The 19,313-nt window shown below is 37.6% G+C and overlaps 1 protein-coding gene across 1 annotated transcript; it reads left to right on the forward strand.

Annotated features, from left to right (window-relative positions):
• Positions 1-6,954: 6,954 nt before the first annotated feature.
• Positions 6,955-17,493, forward strand: kcnk5a (potassium channel, subfamily K, member 5a). The gene is made up of 5 exons (XM_055038851.1): positions 6,955-7,422; positions 12,808-12,919; positions 14,006-14,172; positions 14,258-14,426; positions 14,787-17,493. The coding sequence occupies exons 1-5, from the start codon at positions 7,237-7,239 to the stop codon at positions 15,725-15,727; spliced, it is 1,575 nt and encodes a 524-aa protein (XP_054894826.1). The 5' UTR covers positions 6,955-7,236; the 3' UTR covers positions 15,728-17,493.
• Positions 17,494-19,313: the final 1,820 nt, after the last annotated feature.

Below are 19,313 nucleotides of genomic sequence, written 5' to 3' on the forward strand. Positions count from 1 at the left end.
ACCTGGGGGGGCGTGTGATCCTGGGGAACAGGCTTTTTTTTGGCCGTACTAGTATAAAGTGTAATTGCGCACAGTAGGCGGCAGTGGCGCTCTCATTGTACTTCTGTCACGTTTGCGACAGTGCAACATTTTATGACTTACAAGACAACAGGTTTGCCTTGGTTAGCAGTGTTAAGTCAACAAAAAGCTCCGACTGCGTTCTGTCTATGGCCTCCGTTATTCAACAACCCCCAACATGAAAAAGTTTTTCACAGGGATGAAAAGAAAAGCGGAGAGAGACAAAGATAATGAGACAACAGAAAGTCAACCGAAAGCTAAGAAGAGGAAATACGACGAAGCGTATTTAGCGCTTGGCTTCACTGTGACTACAGTTGGAGAAGAGGAAAGACCGGTGTGTTTGCTGTGTCTAAAAATGCTCGCAGCGGACAGCATGAAGCCAAATAAATTAGCGCGTCACTTAAATACGTTACATCCCAATCACGCGATAAGCCGCTAGAGTTTTTTCAGCGAAAAAAATGTTAATAAGGAAAAATGTTATGCAGAGGTGGATAGTCACGGTGGGGAGTGGGGGGCGCGAATAGTTTTCTTCTTGCTAGGGGGGGCGTAACGGAAAATAATTGAGAAGCACTGATGTAATGTGATGCATGCAGAAGTAAAATAATTCAGAGAGTTACACTTCACTCCATCCAATCATCTGTAATCCACACAAACACATCATGTGTGTCTTTCCATGTGTAAGAACCATTTTCGACCAAGTCATTTCAAGGTACAATTGCTTGGTCTTTCGAATTTCATCAAAAATTGTATCTCATTACCAGTGCGATCTTTGACTCTTTAAAATATAAGTGACTTTATGATTATAAGTGTTAATCTCAAAATTGTCTTTATAAGACTCTATACACATACATTAATAGCTCTAAAATTTTATTATGTCAGTAAGCTAGTAATTTCTATTTAAGACATGGTCTTTTCAATATGTCAAACTAGCCTGTGGCCACTACATCAGTGTAACTCACAGCCAGAGATACCATCAATGTCCCTTTATGTCTTCCTAGAAACTCCTGCTGTATCTGAACCGTCAATGGTGCCTCTGCAGCCAGAACGCAGTGATTGTGTTACATGGCTGCACAGAAGCAGCACTCAAACACAAGACCTTCCTTGTTACACAGGACAACGACTGATTGTCAATTATATGCTTTCCCTATTCTAGGAATATTACTGTTAACGTGTAATGAGCCTACACAAGTTTGTCAAGTCTCACTTCAAGGAAAGGATTCTTTTTTTTTTTTTTAGGAATAACGAACAAGTCCTGCAACTCATCCAGTTCATAGAAACCTTAAAACTGTCAAGTCCTGTATAGATTGTTTATGCAAGACTTTTGCAATGACAGAACACATTCCAGAGTGATTGCAGAGTTTAAGATTCTTGTAATCACCCATTTCACAACAAAAAAGGCAAAAGATGACCATATTCATGATTTGGTGTAAAAATACAAATGGCAATGAGACCTTTAGGGTCTAAAATGAAATCTGAAACAACTGTCTATCAAAGAAAGATTTCAAGGGATTTGCACATTTGTCTTGCTAGAATCCCAGTAAACAATTCGTGGAATACGTTCAAGCACATCACCGGGCAAGCTTAAGCTTGAACAACCTGAAATCTTTCATCGCTCAAACAGCTCTGAGAAAGAATGAGCAAATGATCATTCCGGGAAATCTTTGTCAAGTGCTTGAAGTTACTTTTACTGTTTGAATTAAAGTTTACACCTGCCAAGCTGTGTGTTCTGGATTAAAAGGAGCATCAAAACCGTTGTCAGCAACAACTTCAAAAGCAAGGCTCAGTGATGGTACTATGCTTCGCAGCCCTTCAGATGAAGACAGCATGAATGCAGCAACATAGCAGAGAGCAATATGTGTTGCCTTCAAAACTTTTTTCCCAGGCATGCCCATGTGTTTAGCAGAAAATTCTATTGTTGTGAATTGGCACTGTACAGATAACGTGAATTGAAACTGAACTCCAATCCATTATTCAAACCATTGTTCCAGTAGGAAGCATGTACTGGAGCAGCCTGCCCATACTTGTGTTCCCAAATCTGAAATGTGTCATTTAAAGACTTCTGAACTTCACCAAAAAAATCTCTTGCATCTTAAAATGTGTTTGCAGGAACAATGGAGCAAGACGGTACATTGAACTTCTCATTACCAAAATGTTGTAACAGACAGAAAATGTAATAATGTTACTTATTTTAAACTTTTTTCTTATTAAAGAATGCGCTATAGCAAGACATTTTAACTTTTTTATAAAAATCTAAGTATATGCATAACTAATTGTGTTTGTACAATTTGCACTTAAAAGAAAACTTGGATTTTTCTAGCATTGCATGAGCTATTGTCTCCCATCATCCAGGTTCTACACTTGGAAACTCATGATGACAGACATTGAACGAATTAACTGATTGTGCAAGTTTCCTTCCCATCAAGAGGCCTAGGTAGGTTGGGGAAGATGAAAACACTGCACAAACATAATACAATGGGACAAGGAAGCATATCTTTAGTTTCACGTGGTCAAACTGCTGTACACACCTACATTTGCTAAAAATATCCCATCACAAAGGGATGGCATACTTTATTATACAACAAGGGAACATATACACTTACTTCCACCATAAATGCCAGTTTTATTTCTCAATTCCAAGAAAACGTAGAGTATTCGGTTTAAAAAGCTTAAAGGGAATTCTCTGAAAAGCAAGATGAGTATTTCCTGTTTATGTCAGAAATGACTTATGTAAAAAAAAATAACAATAATAAATTCTAACAATCTCAGTTAATCTCAGCCAGAAACCAAAAGAGTTTTTGTGTTCCAGCCTTGCAATATTTATCTAACAGTTCAAGTTCAAGTCTTTCCAAGATTCCCCTACAGATCAACCCGTCTTTGGAGACTACTGGTCACAAAATAACACATGTGTTAATGCATCCACAGTGGCTAATCCGTTATCAGATGTGCCTTTTCCGTTGTCTTATCTGGACTCCCAGAAAATACGGAAGTCGAAATCCCAACAGAGTTTTCACAAGAGACCACCATCATGGTCCCTTAGAGGGGTATCGCTAAACATCCGTTAGACTACAAAAAATAGTATTCCAATATTTGGAAAAGACTAACTGTATTTCAGTAAATATTAAGAGAAATATGACATTTTCTCTGTATCTTATCTTCTTGGTCCTCTTGTTAAAACACAGTCAAGCTTCCTGATTTACAGAGGAGAAATGGTTGTTGTTTTGCGAGCAGGTTTTGTGTTGTTTCGCATGCAACAACAACCCTGCCAGCAGCAGTTTCATGCATGTGTGACTCATTTGCAGCCTTGATCCAAAGAATGATCATTTCCTGCTCTGACTGCTTCTTGGAAGAACTGTTGGTAGTTTATTTTTTCACAGCTTGTCATAATACTTGCTGAGACAGAGTTGCAAAGTTGGAACATAAATATCTGTATCTGTTGCTACCTTATTATTTAAATGCATGAAATACACCAACGGTTTTAACATGCATTGCTAATAGTATTTGCCTTGGCCACTATGCACTGGATGCAACTCAGAAATCTGCCAGAATGATGTATAGATGGACATAGAGCATGCAGCAGGTATGACTTTTATGTTATATGCAATGAGATGTAAGTGAATAAATTAATTACATGAACTGGGAGATTACTATTCCTGATCAAGTAGTGAGATTAAACTTTTCTCAAGGCATGCACTAAAAGCATCCCGATGAATAAAAAACAAAAAACACTGTTGGCCTGGACAGGAAAAACATAGTGAAACACATATGAATAAAATACCAAGAAACAAAGCAAAACAGGCAGAGTAGTCACTGCAGGAGGTAGCCATGTCTTAAATGTGGTAAAAAGAACTTAATGTTTGCAGGTAACACTGACAGAAAAAAAAACACTAAATGAACATGCTGAAACACTGGTATTATATGTTGAACTATGACAACAAAACCAGAAACCATAAAATTAAGACAAACAAAACTGAGGATACTGAAACCAAAAGTCACAAGCATTTACATAGAAAAACATCAGCTCAACCTTGCCATACGAACACACTAAAGTCCTGTTCTAGCATAAAACCACATGTAGGAAATCAATTGTTTTGGCAATTATTGTTATTGCCAAAATTTAATTATTAAAACACTAGGAGATAACTGAACAGTTACAATTTATTTAATCAGAAAAAGCAGGAATAGTCTGACTCCTTTTCACCTGACACAGGCATGTCAACTGAAATTGGTAAGACTAGAAGACATTTACATTTGATTACTGAATCATAATTTGGCTAAAATACTGCAAAACTGTGTAAATAAATAAAATGTTTTGAAATGACACAAAGTAAGGATAGGGTTAGGACCTAACCTTAACCCTAACCCTACTCTGCTGATATGAACCTTGTGTTAGATAAGGTTAATGGAAATATTTCTACTAAAACTTTCCTAAAAGGCTGTTTTCCTTCTTATATACGGTACTCATAAAACTTCATATACATAAAACACACAGTTTAATGATTACGCCTGGAAACCTAAACAGATCCTCGTAAAGCTTCATTTCCACAAAGCTCTTTGCATGCAAGTCTATCATGGGAGAATCTCAAATTTAAAGCTGTTTAGCCATGTCCAGATCTCCGTGTGTGAAACACCAATTGGTTTGTGAATGGGATGTGCTACGAGGGCTTTGAAACCTCAGCATGGGGCTCAACCAGCAGTCCAATCATTCCTGGGATTCTTCTTTCTGTCAGGAATCGCTGCGATCTCAGATGTCTGACTCGCTTTATTCCAGTTTGTTCCTATCTGGAATTTGCTTTCAAGTGCTGGGCATGCTGACAGTCTGAATGATCACTACCTTATCAACACAATTATTTTGTAATCTTATTTTCACGTTCATTTATGACTATTGGTTTTATATTAATAATTTTAGTGTAGAGAGTGTGATTAATAATTTCTTTTCTAATGCCATATTCTGGTTCTATATAGATAAGAAAAAAATAATTTTCAACAAATGAAATATCATTAAATCACATTCATTAATACCATGCTCTTGTTTATTTTCTTTCATTATTGTGAATACTTTTTCCACAATATTAAAAACACAAACTTGTGAAATTAAGCCAGAGCTAAACTTTTAGGTGTTGGCAGCATCATGGAGTGACGTCGTATTTCAATATTGACAGAAAAAAAGGGAGAAAAATATCAAAAGGTTGGCACTTGATCTAATTAAAAATAATAATAAAAAAAAAACATATATAGGTTGCAATTTTAATTGCATGGACTGGAGCTGCAAAGTATCTTAAAAATGCAGCATAATTTTGAAAAGTTTTCACTCTCTCTCCATATAGTCTAATGTGCTATAAAAGAAAGAAAGGAAGGAGAGAAAGACAGTCTTTTTGCACATTAATAATATCTTTGATATGTTCAAAGAACAAGTTAACACTTGCAGATTGAGTGCCTGTCCCACAGAGCTCCTTTGATATTTTGCCCTATCATCAGAAATGCAGTGTTTTCCCAATGAAAGCATGTGTAAGCACAATTGCCGCTCTCATTTTTAACTTTCAGTCCACTCAGCAAATCTTTCCTGTACATTTCTTTTCTCGCCAAAGCAGCACATGGCAGACAAACAGCAAATTCCCTCCCATTCTTTTCCTTGGCAACAATTTTCTGGCACAGTCTGATTTAATGGAGAGCATTGGTAAATATCAGTTTTTAAGTATTGTCACAGATTCTGGATTAGATTGAGGAACAGCTTCCAGCAGAATAATAGCATGATGCCGGTGGTGGCAGCATCATGCACCATGCGCCATGCATGATGTCGCTGCCAGCACACCACACACGAACCGATTCCACTCACAAGCATTCAGATTCCAGAAGAAAATGCAGTAAAGCCCCCAACATGCCATACGTGAATTTAGAACAATGAAACAGGGACGACGATGTGGAAGCTGTAGCGAAAAGTTTGTAGACTCATTTTAAGCGATAAAAGACGAAACAAAATGAAAAAAGCGTTTGATAAAAGACGACATGTGACATGTTTATATTTCACTGAAAAATATTTCTTTTTACCAACCTTTTGAGTTTTCTTATTTTTTTTCTTTTTCATCTTTTTTCTTTCAAGATTAAAAACAGCATCTGTTTGTTTATAAGAAACGTTAACAGCTTGAAACTTCCATCGTTCAAGTTTTATTATTCTTTTAAATTTACCATAAAACTTCAGGGTTTGAGCTTTTTGGATTTGTGCTGCCTGTCACCCAAAAAGGAAAAAAGAAAACATCCAGCTTTTCTTTAAGTTTTTTTTTTTTTATTATTATTCAAGTTGGGCTATCTTATTTACTTGAAGAAATAAATGCATCTTCTATAGCAGAAATGTTTAGCTTTTTAAAAGTTTGACCAGAATCTGCCTGAACAGCAGAACCTTTGGGGCCAATTGTTTTTTTAAGGCGGGGCCAGTGCCTGTTCAGCTCCTCCCACTGGATTCTACTGGCGCAAATATTGTTTTATCAATCCTGTTAATGGATATATCTAGATACTTTATTGCGGTGCATTGTATTATTAGGGCAATAAGATAAACTATTATATTCTACAATAAATAACTATACATAGACATTTTATTTGGACAGGGAAAACGTTCAGATAGTTGTTTTTATATCCAAATTTGTAATACCAAATTTATTTCATTTGATTACGATGCAGCTTAGAGCAGAGTCACATAATATCTAAGTGTTTTTTTTTTTTTTTTTTTTTTTTGTTTTGTTTTGTTTTCTGTTTCTACGAGCTGTGCACCTGTACACAAACTTCAAAGCAGTTAGCAGCCCCAGCAGTGCTTGCCCTCCCTCGACTTGGGGCGGATCTGCGCAACTCCACCCTCCTGCTCTCTCTGCTTTAAGGTCGCATTTGGCCGCCGGATGCGCACGTGGGAGCATATGCAACAAGTTGAATGAGTTGGCACGCGCGCTCGGTCCGGCTTTTTAAACTTTTAAACTTTTGCTTTTTTGGTGCCCCGCTATTTGTCTGTCGCGAGACCGATGGTGTCAGCTGCCGCGCGCTCCTCTGCCTGTTCCCAGCTCTGTCGCAGCGAAGGAGAGACTCCCGTGAGCTTCAACTTTGTAGAGTTTCTGAGAATGAGCTTCGCATAACGTCGGCATTTTTCTTTATCTACTCCCCTCCTCTTGTGTTTGCCCCGCTCCGCTGCATAGAAGTATGGTAGATAAAGGCCCCTTGCTGACTTCTGCCATCATCTTCTACCTCTCCATTGGGGCGGCGATATTTCAGGTCCTGGAGGAGCCCAACTGGAAGGAGGCTGTGAAGCAGTATAGGAAGCAGAAGGAGAAAATACTTGAGGACTACCCTTGCCTGTCCAAAGATGACCTGGACAAAATATTAGAGGTTTGTTATTTATATTGGTTATCAGAGAAGTAGCTGTTCATGACTTATCTCTGCTTGGTTGCAACAAAAATGAATGGGCGTGCTCTCATGGAGGGGTGACCCAGGATGAGACTCAGCTGGTTTGTGAAGCTTTCACTGCAAACTAACAAAGCTCCTGAGGAATGAGCCGGTGCGAGGCCGAGGGTCAACACACCCTGCGAAGAAGCGCCTCAAGGCCTGAATTCTCTCGGGCACTAAAACTTGTAGACGTTGCCTTATCTCCCTGTGGCCGAATGATAAGTAATTTATAGCATGTGGCTCTCAGCTGACTGATGCGAGTTTTCTCTCCTTTGTCTGGAGGAGTCATTGTTCAAAGAGGTAGCAGGACTTAATGCATTGAATTTTACATTTCTCATAGCTTTAGTTCTGGTTTTTGTGGGCCCTGTGCTGGAGTCTTTCAGCCAGCAGGGACTGAATTTATGAAGGGTTTGGGGGGGTTTCATGATTTTTGGTTGACTTATGATTTTTTTTTTTTCTTTGAAATCCCAAAACTTTTACATTTATTTGAGATGTTGGAACATGGCAATAATTTCTCTTTGTCTTTATCAGGTTATTTGCAGCTTAACTAATTCAATTTTGGGGAAAGTGCTGCCTTTTCCTCTCATTTTCCAATCCCAGAGACATGTCTGAACCTGTGCCCCCTTTTTTGGGTCCAGTGTCAGGGAGATTTATTATCCTCCCCATCCCCCTTCTGTCTGTCCTCTTTGTGTGCTGGTGGGGGGACTGAAAAGGGATATGCACATGAACCCCCCACCTCCTCTCCCCACTGTTCATAACAAATGTGCTTGTGAATGAAATCAGGGGAGTAATCTGGTCGGATGATTTTGGAAATTTCCCATTTTGGCAATTGATTATGAAACTCAACCAAAAGGAAAAGGAAACTTAAAACACCTGTTTTATGCTCTGCAAAAAGGATTACATAAAGTTATGGGTGCAGCTTCATGCCGCTTTGACAAGATTGTATCATGCTATTCAGGCATTTCTACTTTTTTTTTTTTTTTTTTTCCAGATAGCGTTTGCTGTTTGTCAAAACACCTGCTGCAAATGTGCCGGTTTAGGTTTCCCCTAAAGATTGCTGTAATTTGGCAGAGGTTGTTAGATTTCCATGATGGAAACTTTGTAAGCAGTTAAAACTTATAAAGCAGCTCAACAAGGAAGGCGACACTCGTAAAAGTCAGACCTCTCTGCTTTATTAACAAGAAGTTTACTATTAACCACAGGCATCCTTGCAGTGCGCACAGTTCACAGATTGGGTTTTACAACCCATCAGCACTGGTGCGTGAGAGGCGTTTATGAAGTACGATGAGGGTGCTGCTGGCAGAGACGTTTTCTACTACAGCTAAACCATTAGGCCCTCTTCAGTGTTATACACTAGGACCCTTTTTTCCCTTTTTACCCCACAATTTTTCACAATTGCAAAAATAAAAGTCTGAAGAATTGGGAAGTTTAAAGCATGAAAGTACACCTCTACAACCTGTACAATGCTTACATGCACATTTGTGCGTCAGTTGTTAAAATGTGCTATACATTTGATTGCTCTGAGTGTAGTGCCATCTTCATGAACTTGAAACTTTGGCAAAGATAGAGCCTATATTTGAAACCCTTTTTTTTCTGATATTGTTGTGAATTGTAAACATGCACACAAAACTTTGTGACCCACTTCCAATCCGTGGTCTCCATCTCTTTTTGACCTGTTGATACCAATTTTAGCAGAGTATAATCTTTCTTTAAGAACAACACTATTCAAAATATTTGTCAGATAACTGATTAAATTACTTGAATCTGACATCCTAAGCCGTCTTTAATATTTTTGCAATAGTGATCAGCAACCCAAAAATAGTCTCCATTTGTATTTTCTTGTGGAGGAGAGTTAAACTTCAGTCCTGAAGGACCAGTGTCCTGCAACTGATATGCTTTGGTGAACTTAAGCTGAGAGACATCTAAAAGCTAGAGGACATTGATTCCAGATAATTGGAGTTTACACCTCTGCCTGGATGTAGATATTTAACTTTGAAATTTCCAGAAGTTAGCCAACATTTCTAAATCTAACTATCACCCATGTCAGACAAAAAAGCTCCAAAGTATAACTGGTTGGCTGTTCTCTGCTCAATCTTCCTGCTATCTCTTGAAATTCTTGCTCTCTCTCAGATCTTTAATGAACCACAAAAACATTGTGTGTTTTTAAAAACTCTTCTTAGATCACAGATGATTTCTTGGTACATCTCAAGTGACTGTCAAACAGTGCTGGGAGTGAAAGAAATTCAACATGTGGCAGCAAATACTCTCTCTTATACCAACCTTAAACATTGTTTTTCTTCACCTCAGCTTGTGTTTCGACTCGATAACTTTCCTAATTTTAAACATGAGATGAGGCAGATAATTCAGTTTAATCATTTTGCTGCAAAAGTAAGAGTCAAATAAGATTTCAACACCCAACAATCACGTTTGTGGCAAAACATCCTTTTGCAGAAATACAGGGGGGATGATCAGACAGGAATGAAGTGGTGAGTTTTCAGGAAGAGCTTTTTGTCTTGTGACTTGGATCTTGAGTTGCTGTTTTCTAACAAGAAATCCTTCCTCATTTTGAAAGTAGAATGTATGTAGATACAAGATATTTATTTGTTAGAGCTCTTCCAAAGGGATATGTTCATCTAATCTTTTTAATCAGGTTCTCAATTACTCCATTAAACCTCTGGAAAGATTGAGCAGTATTTAAAGTTTAAGTAGTTTAAATACAGTATTGATTGTCTTAAAACAACTTAAGAATTTAAACCTGTATCATGATTTACAGCAATTACAGAAGTTCAGTTTTAAGAAGTCCTTTCACTGACAGCTTTCTTCTTTTATCCTATTAAATATAAAGATCTGATGGGTTTTTCTTTCTTAATCAATGAAGCCACAGTCCTGATTTTTGTTAGAGTTAGTGCACTGAGTGGTGTGTTTACTCAGAAGCTGTTTATAACCCAATTATGGGAATTAATTCGTAATGACATGGAGGAGCTTAAGTGACTCTTTTGTTTGTAACTCTGCAAATCTACAAGCAGCTGCATTGCAGTTGGAAGTGGAAAAGTACAGAGCAACTGTGGGAGCTTGCTCTGCAACCAGCTGTCTTGGTAACCTTTTTTATATCTTGTTTCATTTTTATCTCCCCCAACTGTGTGTCAGGCTGTCATAGAGTGACAGAGGAGGATTAGTCAGTCAGGGTGACAGAAAACCAATCTGCAGAATAAATAGGAGAATCCTACTTTACAATTTTGGTTTGAAACTTTCTTTGAATACTCTGGAAATCAGTCGTATTGTTAACTTACAGTAAGATTGGTATGCGATTCTCGTAATTGTGAAAATTTGTGTTTTCTTTTTCTTTGTTTTTGCTTATTTGTCCATGGAATATAAAGGTGTGTGGATCCTCTCTTCTGTTGAGGAAGAAATTATCTGACCTTTTTGTGGTCATTTTAACCCTTGTCTGCTCTGTTCTGAAGGGAAGCACTTCTTGTTGGTATTTGTCATGTCAGCTCACAAGCTCCTTTTAAAGTGCTGCAGACTGACTGCCAGCATGAGCCCCCACTGTGTTTTATAAATTCAGCAGTTTTTCTTGGTAAGTCAACAATCATCACTTCCTTATCTGGCAAGAAAAGTGTCACCATGTTTGACTTTCCCTTATTAGGTTAAAATTAGATGCAACGCTAAAAACACATTAGCGCAGAAAGACCACAGATGTGATACACGGCTAGCATTACTTAACCTGCATGCTGTATAAATTGTAGATACTTGACTTTAGTTTGTTATTTCCAAAAAGTTCCCAGTAGTGAGATCCCAACATGGCCAGAAAGCAAGAGCAACTTTCTGTTATCCACTGATAGTCCTGCTCTCTTTTGCAGTCTGAATGATCCCCATGTCTGCGTTTTTCCCCTTGTTCAGTATTAAATATTTCTTATATGGACAGTAGCTCACGTTATCTTCACTAAAGAGTTATTTTTTTCCAGCTGTACATGGAAGTACCTTGGTATGGGAGATTCACTGGTTGTGTGTGTTGTCAGCTGGCCAGTCACATGTTGGAACTGATAAAGCTGGAAGGTCATTTTCACATGCGCTCACCTGGTTCCAAATTATTTTATTAAATTTCAAAGATACTACAGATATCGGTTAAAAAGTCATTGTCCTAAGAAATGGATTCTAAGAACTACAAAAAGTGCCTAAAGAGCATTTAGTCAAGACCACACAAAATGTGACCTGTGTTGGATCATTACTGTACAGTATCTTGAGTTGTTTTAAGTTCCACAGCTGTGTTAGCCTCTGATCCAGTGAGATTCTTCTACTATTTATACTAAAACTTGAACACTTTAAGGTCAAATGACATTACGCTCAGATCACTGTTTACTTTGGCTCCTTGTTTATATAATGTAACCTGCTCCACAGTGCTGAATGGACTCCCGGATTTTCTTTCAAGTTATGTCTGATCGCGTCATTCATCTGTGTACATTTAACTGGTGCCAAAATTTTTTTTATCTTATGAATATTTTTAAAGCAAACACTGTTGTGACATGCAAATCCATCAAATTCTTATTAACTTAAAGTCTTTCTCGACATAAACGTGATCAACACAAAGCCTCATAATCCAACATAGAAGCTTTGTTTTTCAGCCAAAGAATTGCTCCCCTTTGTCTGGTAATTACAGGGCAGAGATGTCACAGACCTGTTATTAGTAAACAACCAAGCTTCTTCCAGCATGTTGGAGCTTATGTGAATTTTGCTAATGTGTGCACATTTCCCCAGCTACCAGTACGGCAGGAGAGGGAGACCTCGGGGCAATGCATTGTCCCAACACACATGGTCCGGAGTTTGCTTATTCCCAAGAGGGCGAAAGTCCAGTTTTTGTTTTGGCAGCTCAGGGACGTGTATGGTCAAGAATGATTGATTAGGAGCTGTTCGCCTCAAGCTGTGGTTATCGAAGTATGGCATGCATGGGGTATTTTGAAGACAACTTTCTTGAGATTTCTTTCTTGACATTTGTCATTGTGCAGCTGAAGTTGAGAGGATGTGGCACTTGCTTTTCTGTTTCTTAGTGATGAAATAAGCAGCATCCCATGGTTCTGGTGGTTAGTTCCCTGGAGATGCAATCATCCAGGAAGGATATGATAAAACCAATTGCATTGTCACTTATCAGATTTATCAGACTCCTTTGATCTTGGCTGAATTTAAAATTTTAAATTCACCAATGTTTCTTTACAATGCCAAGGTTGATAATCTTATGTTTACAAACCAACTCTCATTTAGTTAATTTAATCTAATTCTATAAGGTTCTATTCTATGCAGTTTCTTAACAATGTCGTTTTCTTTTGTCTTCAGGTAGTGTCTGATGCTGCAGGCCAAGGGGTCACCATAACTGGCATTAAGACGTTTAACAACTGGAACTGGCCAAATGCTGTCATCTTTGCTGCTACAGTCATCACTACCATTGGTACGTGTGATTTATTATAAAATTCAATCAGTTTTTTTAGAAGCAGATTAAATGACATTTCAATTTTAGGACATTTTCTGCACCAAAGTCCGATGCTGTTTGACGTTATTTGTATAATTTTTAATTGGCACCTGTAGTTCACAATTATAGCTTCAAACAGAATTTCACAAGGGGCTGTAACAGAGAAATCAAGTTTACACTGGACAATGTGATAATTGAAGAATTATTGCATTAAAGAATTAATGCCAGAATGGGTGTATTACAGGAAAATTGGAGGCAGCTTTACCATCCTGAGAAGTATTTAATCACTCTAACATCTGATAAATATAGCTAATTTGCACAGAATGCTAAAAAAAAAAATTGTAGGAGGAATGAAGTTAAAAAAAGCCAGAAGAGTTTGTGTAACCACTTCTCTCTTGTTTTTTCCACAAATCATGAAGTGAGAATTAGAAAAAATATGACTAGATTTTTTTTTATCCTGTAAATATCTTTAAAGTTTTTATAATATTTTTAAAGATGTAACACCTACTCATTTTTTTTCCTGCTATCTTAATATTGCTTTGTGGTTTCATCCAGTAGAATACTTTGAATTAATAGTGTTTCTCATAAAAATTAACAGGTTGAGTTGATGGATATATTATAGACCCGCTCTCTGGGTTAACCAAATTTAATGTAATTTGGATCCATCCATCCATCCATTTTCTGTACATCCCAGTGGGCTCGGGAGGGGTGCTGCTGCCTATGTCCAGCAAACGTTTCAGACGAGAGGCAGGTTACACCCTGGACATGTCACCAGTCCATCGCAGATGTTAAACGCTTGAATTGAAATTTTGATATATGATTTATTTCAGAAATTGGCTCATTAAATTATTACAGGTAAACCAATTATCTAGAATGGATTTATTAGATTTCTTTATGGATTTGTGGCATTTTTGCCACCCGATAAATGTATTGCATTCTTGGCTTTTTGTTTCTTTTCTTTTATGATAAAATCTAATTTGCGAGTTCTGTTATCTGCTGTTCGACATGTATGTCTAATTTCCTGCTTTAAGCTCATTTTATTTTTATTTTTTTAATTCTTTAAAGGATATGGAAACATTGCCCCGAAAACTTCAAAAGGCCGGGTATTTTGCATCTTCTATGGGCTTTTTGGGGTGCCCCTTTGTCTTACCTGGATCAGTGAGCTGGGCAAGTTTTTTGGTGGCAGAGCAAAGCACCTGGGACAGTTTCTAACCAAAAAGGGGTTTTCATTGGTAAGTTGTTTTTACTTTTAGTTTGTCAATCCTTCAGGAAACATCTGTTTTTTTCCCCTATATAAATATTTGTTTTATTTTCCAGAGAAAAGCCCAGTTTACCTGCACAGCCATTTTTCTTCTCTGGGGTGTGCTGGTCCATTTAGTCCTTCCGCCTTTTGTGTTCATGTCCCAGGAAGGCTGGACGTACATCGAAGGGTTGTACTTCTCTTTCGTCACCTTGACCACAATTGGTTTTGGGGACTTGGTTGCAGGTGAGCAGATAACTGAAACATTAAAAAATAGATTAGAGCTTATTTTTCTTTTAAAAAAAAGTCTATAAAATGTCCTCATTTTAAGGTCTGAAATGAGTATCCCTAATTTTAGACCTTTAAAATGTAGGCTGTAAATGACATTAAGTAAGGTTTGATCGTTCATGGCTTCGTTGATCAAGCTCTTCCAGTACAGCTCCTTCTTAAGTTAAGAGCTGTACTGGAAGTGTTCAGCAATGGCTGTGAGAGCACTAATCTGTGTCATACATAAGATAAAAAGATCTTATAGTTTTAAATTTAACTGAACTTTTCCTTTTCCACCTGTTACACAGAAAAATATTAACATTTTCTCTATTTCTGTAGGTGTAGAGCCAAATAAAGAGTATCCAACTCTGTACCGATACTTTGTGGAAGTCTGGATTTATCTGGGGCTGGCCTGGCTGTCCTTGTTCTTCAACTGGAAAGTGCGGATGGTGATTGAAGCCCACAAGGCTTTGAAGAAACGTCGCAAGCTGCGCAAGCTATCTCTTGAAGAGATGCGCCATTACAAAGAATCTCACAAGGCTTCTCTTCGTTTGTCGCCCACTCCCAACGATGTGAATATTTTCAGCTTCTTGTCCAAGAAGAAGGAGGGGTACAATGACTTGATAAAGCAGATTGGTAATAAAAATGAAGGTAATCACATGACCAGTGACTCCAGCAAGAAGCCCAAAGACATAAGTCGCTCCATGAGTTGCAATGATGCTCCCGAATTCAATGGTCACACCATTCTCAGCCTAGACCGTTCACCACGTCAAAAGAGACGCTACAGTTTCAGCGACCGTGTTACTGTTGCCTTTTCAAAGTCCAAAAACTACCTGCTGCGTTCAGATAATGGTTTATTGCTAACAGAAGAGCAGGCAGAGGGTGACCCAGAGCAAGACCAAATACAAATGTACGAAAACCAACTTGACAAAGACGTTGATGTAGAAAGCAAGGCCACTGGAGACTGTGGGGCAGGAGGTCGGAGGACGTGGGACTCTAAAGAGTACCATCCTCTAACCATTCAGAATGCAAACATAACTTTCATAGATGAAGAAAACTTTCTGAGCAGTAACTTGGAGCTGGATGACGAGGACGCAGATAATGACTCCAAGGCAAAAATCTCCATCACAACATGTGATGAAAACATTGAAACAAACTCCAGGGAGGATCAGAGTTCTGAATGCGACGGGTCCATTTTTACAAGCGACGGTTCAGAACACGGCCACTCCTATGAGAAGCTCGTGGAGGAATACGCGAAGGAAGACAACACAGAATCTTGAGCTGTGAAAGCTGACCAACTTGGTCGAGAAATCTCTTTGGTCCCTTTACTGTCAGCTGGAAGTATTTGTATTCCAATGTGAAACATCCGAGTGCATATCAAACATCTGAGATCAACTTTGAAATGGACAATCAAACTGCACACTAATAAAGAACAATAGAGCATGAGTTGTAACCTCATGAGGAGTCAACATGTGCTCAATTAATGACTTTCTTTTTTCAGTCGGTTTGAAGAGAAATCACTTATTTTGATATATTCAAACCAGCAGCAGTTGTTTGCGAGTGATTTTTATTCCTGCTCATAGCCTGAAGTTATATGTGGAAATTGGTTTGATTTCCCATAGTTTCAACTATTTCTCTTCACCATATTGGTGCTTTTAAAGATATTTATTAACATGAAGGACAGTGTAGCGTTTGAGTTGCCGTGTGGGTTTATGCATCTGCTGTTGCACAATTTTAGTCATATCAGGGTGTATGAAAGTCCACTCCAGGGCAGTCTTGCTTTTACAACCTGAGCCAAACTTTTGTCTTAAAATTAAGGGGTGAATGAAAATTTGTACTGTTTTTTTTGTATTTCATTTATTAAGGTAAGCTCTTTTCGGAAATTGGTGTTTATAATATGAGCAACCCAACTGTGATGTCTTCCATCTGAGCTCTTACACCAACCAAGAGAGAAAATTATGATGAACAGTAATAAAATACAAGCCAAGTTGAGCCTTGAACACTTTTAGCTGTTTCTGCTCTGCTGCCGTCTGCATCCCAGTTGACAGCTTTGCAACTTCAGCACTTGTATTTTTTTTTTGTGCTTAACAGGGGATAAAGCTTTCACAGCAACAACATTCTTATGTGCTGTCTCTGTAGCATTCTTTGAATTGATTGTGTTTGTCATGTAAATATTGGCCAAGAACTCACCAGTAGCCACAAAGCCAGACCCGCTTGGGACGTGGCCTTGCTGCTTGTGTTTGCCTTTGGGGGGCTTGCGCCAACGTGAACAAATGAAATGCTGCTCTTGACAGGCAGCTAAGGTTAACTCGTGGCAAATCAATAAACTCTTGACGCAGGTCTTTCATATAGGTGCTCCCCGTAAGTGTCATTTGAGCATGAAACAGAGATCTCAAACATCTCCAGTTTTTAGTCTCGCTGGCCTTTTGCACACAATGTCTTGCACAAAGATTTAAAATGGTGTTAGTTGGAATGGGTAAAAATCAACAATTTCATAACGTGTTCTTGAGGAGTCTTTATTTTTTTATTTCAAATTAAAACCAAATTAGTTGAACAAGATGCTTGTACTAAGTGGTCAAATTTCAGGGTTGATTTTATTTTCCATGTGAACACGTCAAATGCATGTTCTGACTTATATTACTGCCTCATTATGTGAAAAGCCTTAACTCCACTGCAAAGCAGAGGATGCACAAAACGGAACATCTTTTGAATGTATTCTGAGCAACTCTCTGACTGGTTGTTTTCCTCACATGGTGGCATTTGTTTTTCCTTCTCTGGTAAATTTCATCACAGTTCCACCATTTTTTGTTTTCCTTATGTGAACAATATTTTTTCACTGGTTGTCTATGCAGCAAGGTACTGCTTTGGACAGAATTGCAAAAAAATATATCTAAGATTAGATATTTTTTTCTCCATTGTGTTAAACTCCAGTATAATTGTCTGTAGTTCTGTGTATTTTTTATGGTTAAATTATTTGTATTTGTAAGTTTGTACATAATTTTCATGAAAACTGTATATTTCTTGTAAAATAAACTTGCGTCAAATATTTTATTTTCCACTTGCAGTGTTTCCATAATCGGTGTTGGTGCACATTTTCACAGCAGCTTAATATATCCCAAGTTTCACTTAAGATTACATGTAGAAACTCGCCCATCTGTAAAATATTGCATAACAAAACCAACCTCTGCACACATCTTAAAATTTGTTTATTGCCCATACTGAGTTAATGTTTGAAAAATTTTAGTACGAAAGAACACAAAGCTGGAAATGCAAACCACAGAAAAATAAGATGATTTTAACAGACTGAAATCTAGGCACTGAAAGTTTTCGTGCCATTCTTAGAGTTCTTGAAAATGAAAAAGTTAACCAGTAAACATGCTGGAACATTTAATTGAAGAGTAAATGCAATTAGATAGGAGTCTATTTTGAAGAAGTGAGTTCCCCCAAATTTAAAGGAACTCATGGTGTTCCCTAAACAGGCTAGAACTGTATCCACCTGAAGGGCCCATTTGTATCAGCACCCTATCAGATATGTCGTAGTGAGATGCTTGAATGCCGAGACACTATAAAAAATCAAGTGAAATACTAATTGCAAAGAAAAATGCCTGCAGCAAAACAAAATGAAACCATAATTAGCGATCCTTCCTTCATGAGTTGTGGTGGGGGTTGAAAGCTGAAAGATTTCGAAATCAAAGCATCCATAAGACTGTTCTGGGAATCTCAAATAATCCTTTCAGTGCAATTGTTTAGCTTTGAAAACAAAGATTTTTGTTTAGAGAATTTAGAGAATTCTCTAAATTTAGAGAATTTAGAGAATTCTCTAAATTCTGAGAACAGTTTCAGACAACACGCTTAATAACTTAGTTTCTGCCTATTCTGGCAGCATTTGCTATAACTGCTAAAGACATCAGACGGCCTGTGTTTGGCAACTATTGTCCTCTAAATGAAGTCACTGGAGTTGTCAGGATGTCATGTCTTCATGTTGGCACGCCACATTTCATTTTTAGAACCAGAACAGGATAGCCTTTTGTTTTTAAGATTAAAAGAAAGTAAATCTTGCAATAATAATATCTTTTATTTTGTACAGCGGTTGTTCCAGTTATAGCATGGCTACAGCTTAGCTTTTTCTGCTAAAAAAACAAACAAACAAAAAAAAGCATCCTCACAGTATAATGCAGCTACCATAATGTTTTTTCTACTTTGTTATTATGGACAACTTTTTGTCTGTTACAAAATCTCTATAAAATACAAGGATTTGTGTCACATGACTACACTGTCTGGAAACTTTTGCATGGCACTGTATCAATCCACTATTAGCATTAGAATGAATAAAATGCATTTTTAAATGTAGAGAATTAGAATATTGCTCAGAAAATATAATCATGGATCAAATTGTAAATATTTTGCAAGTGAGGGCCTGTCAGTTTTACATAACACTTGAAAGTTCAAACATGAGTTAATCCACCGTTAATGAATGCTATTTTGGGATCCTAATATATGTCCTTGTAAATTTATGTCTATATTATTATTGGAATGCATCTGATCTGTCTTGTCATATTGACAGTCATTGTCATCTGCCTTTATAGATATTGCAGATCAATCTTGAAGACACATCAAGCCTTATGTGAAAGGTTTTCCTCCTGCCCCAGTTTTTTTTAATGCAGATATAAATGTGGCATCCTGAAATGAAAGCGTACCTTAAAAATATTAATAGTTGTGTTTTTGAGAAGTCCTTATTAAATAAAAAGTCAAGTGTACATACTGAAAACTATTCTCTCAAGTCAAATTTTTCATTTGAATATTTAAGTAAACTAAATTCCAAAAAACATAACAGTTTACCTGTTTCCATTTCGTTCCCATTAATAT

Source organism: Poeciliopsis prolifica, unplaced genomic scaffold, assembly GCF_027474105.1.
Source record: "Poeciliopsis prolifica strain line A6 unplaced genomic scaffold, Auburn_PproV2 SCAFFOLD013, whole genome shotgun sequence".
NCBI classification, from domain to species: domain Eukaryota; kingdom Metazoa; phylum Chordata; class Actinopteri; order Cyprinodontiformes; family Poeciliidae; genus Poeciliopsis; species Poeciliopsis prolifica.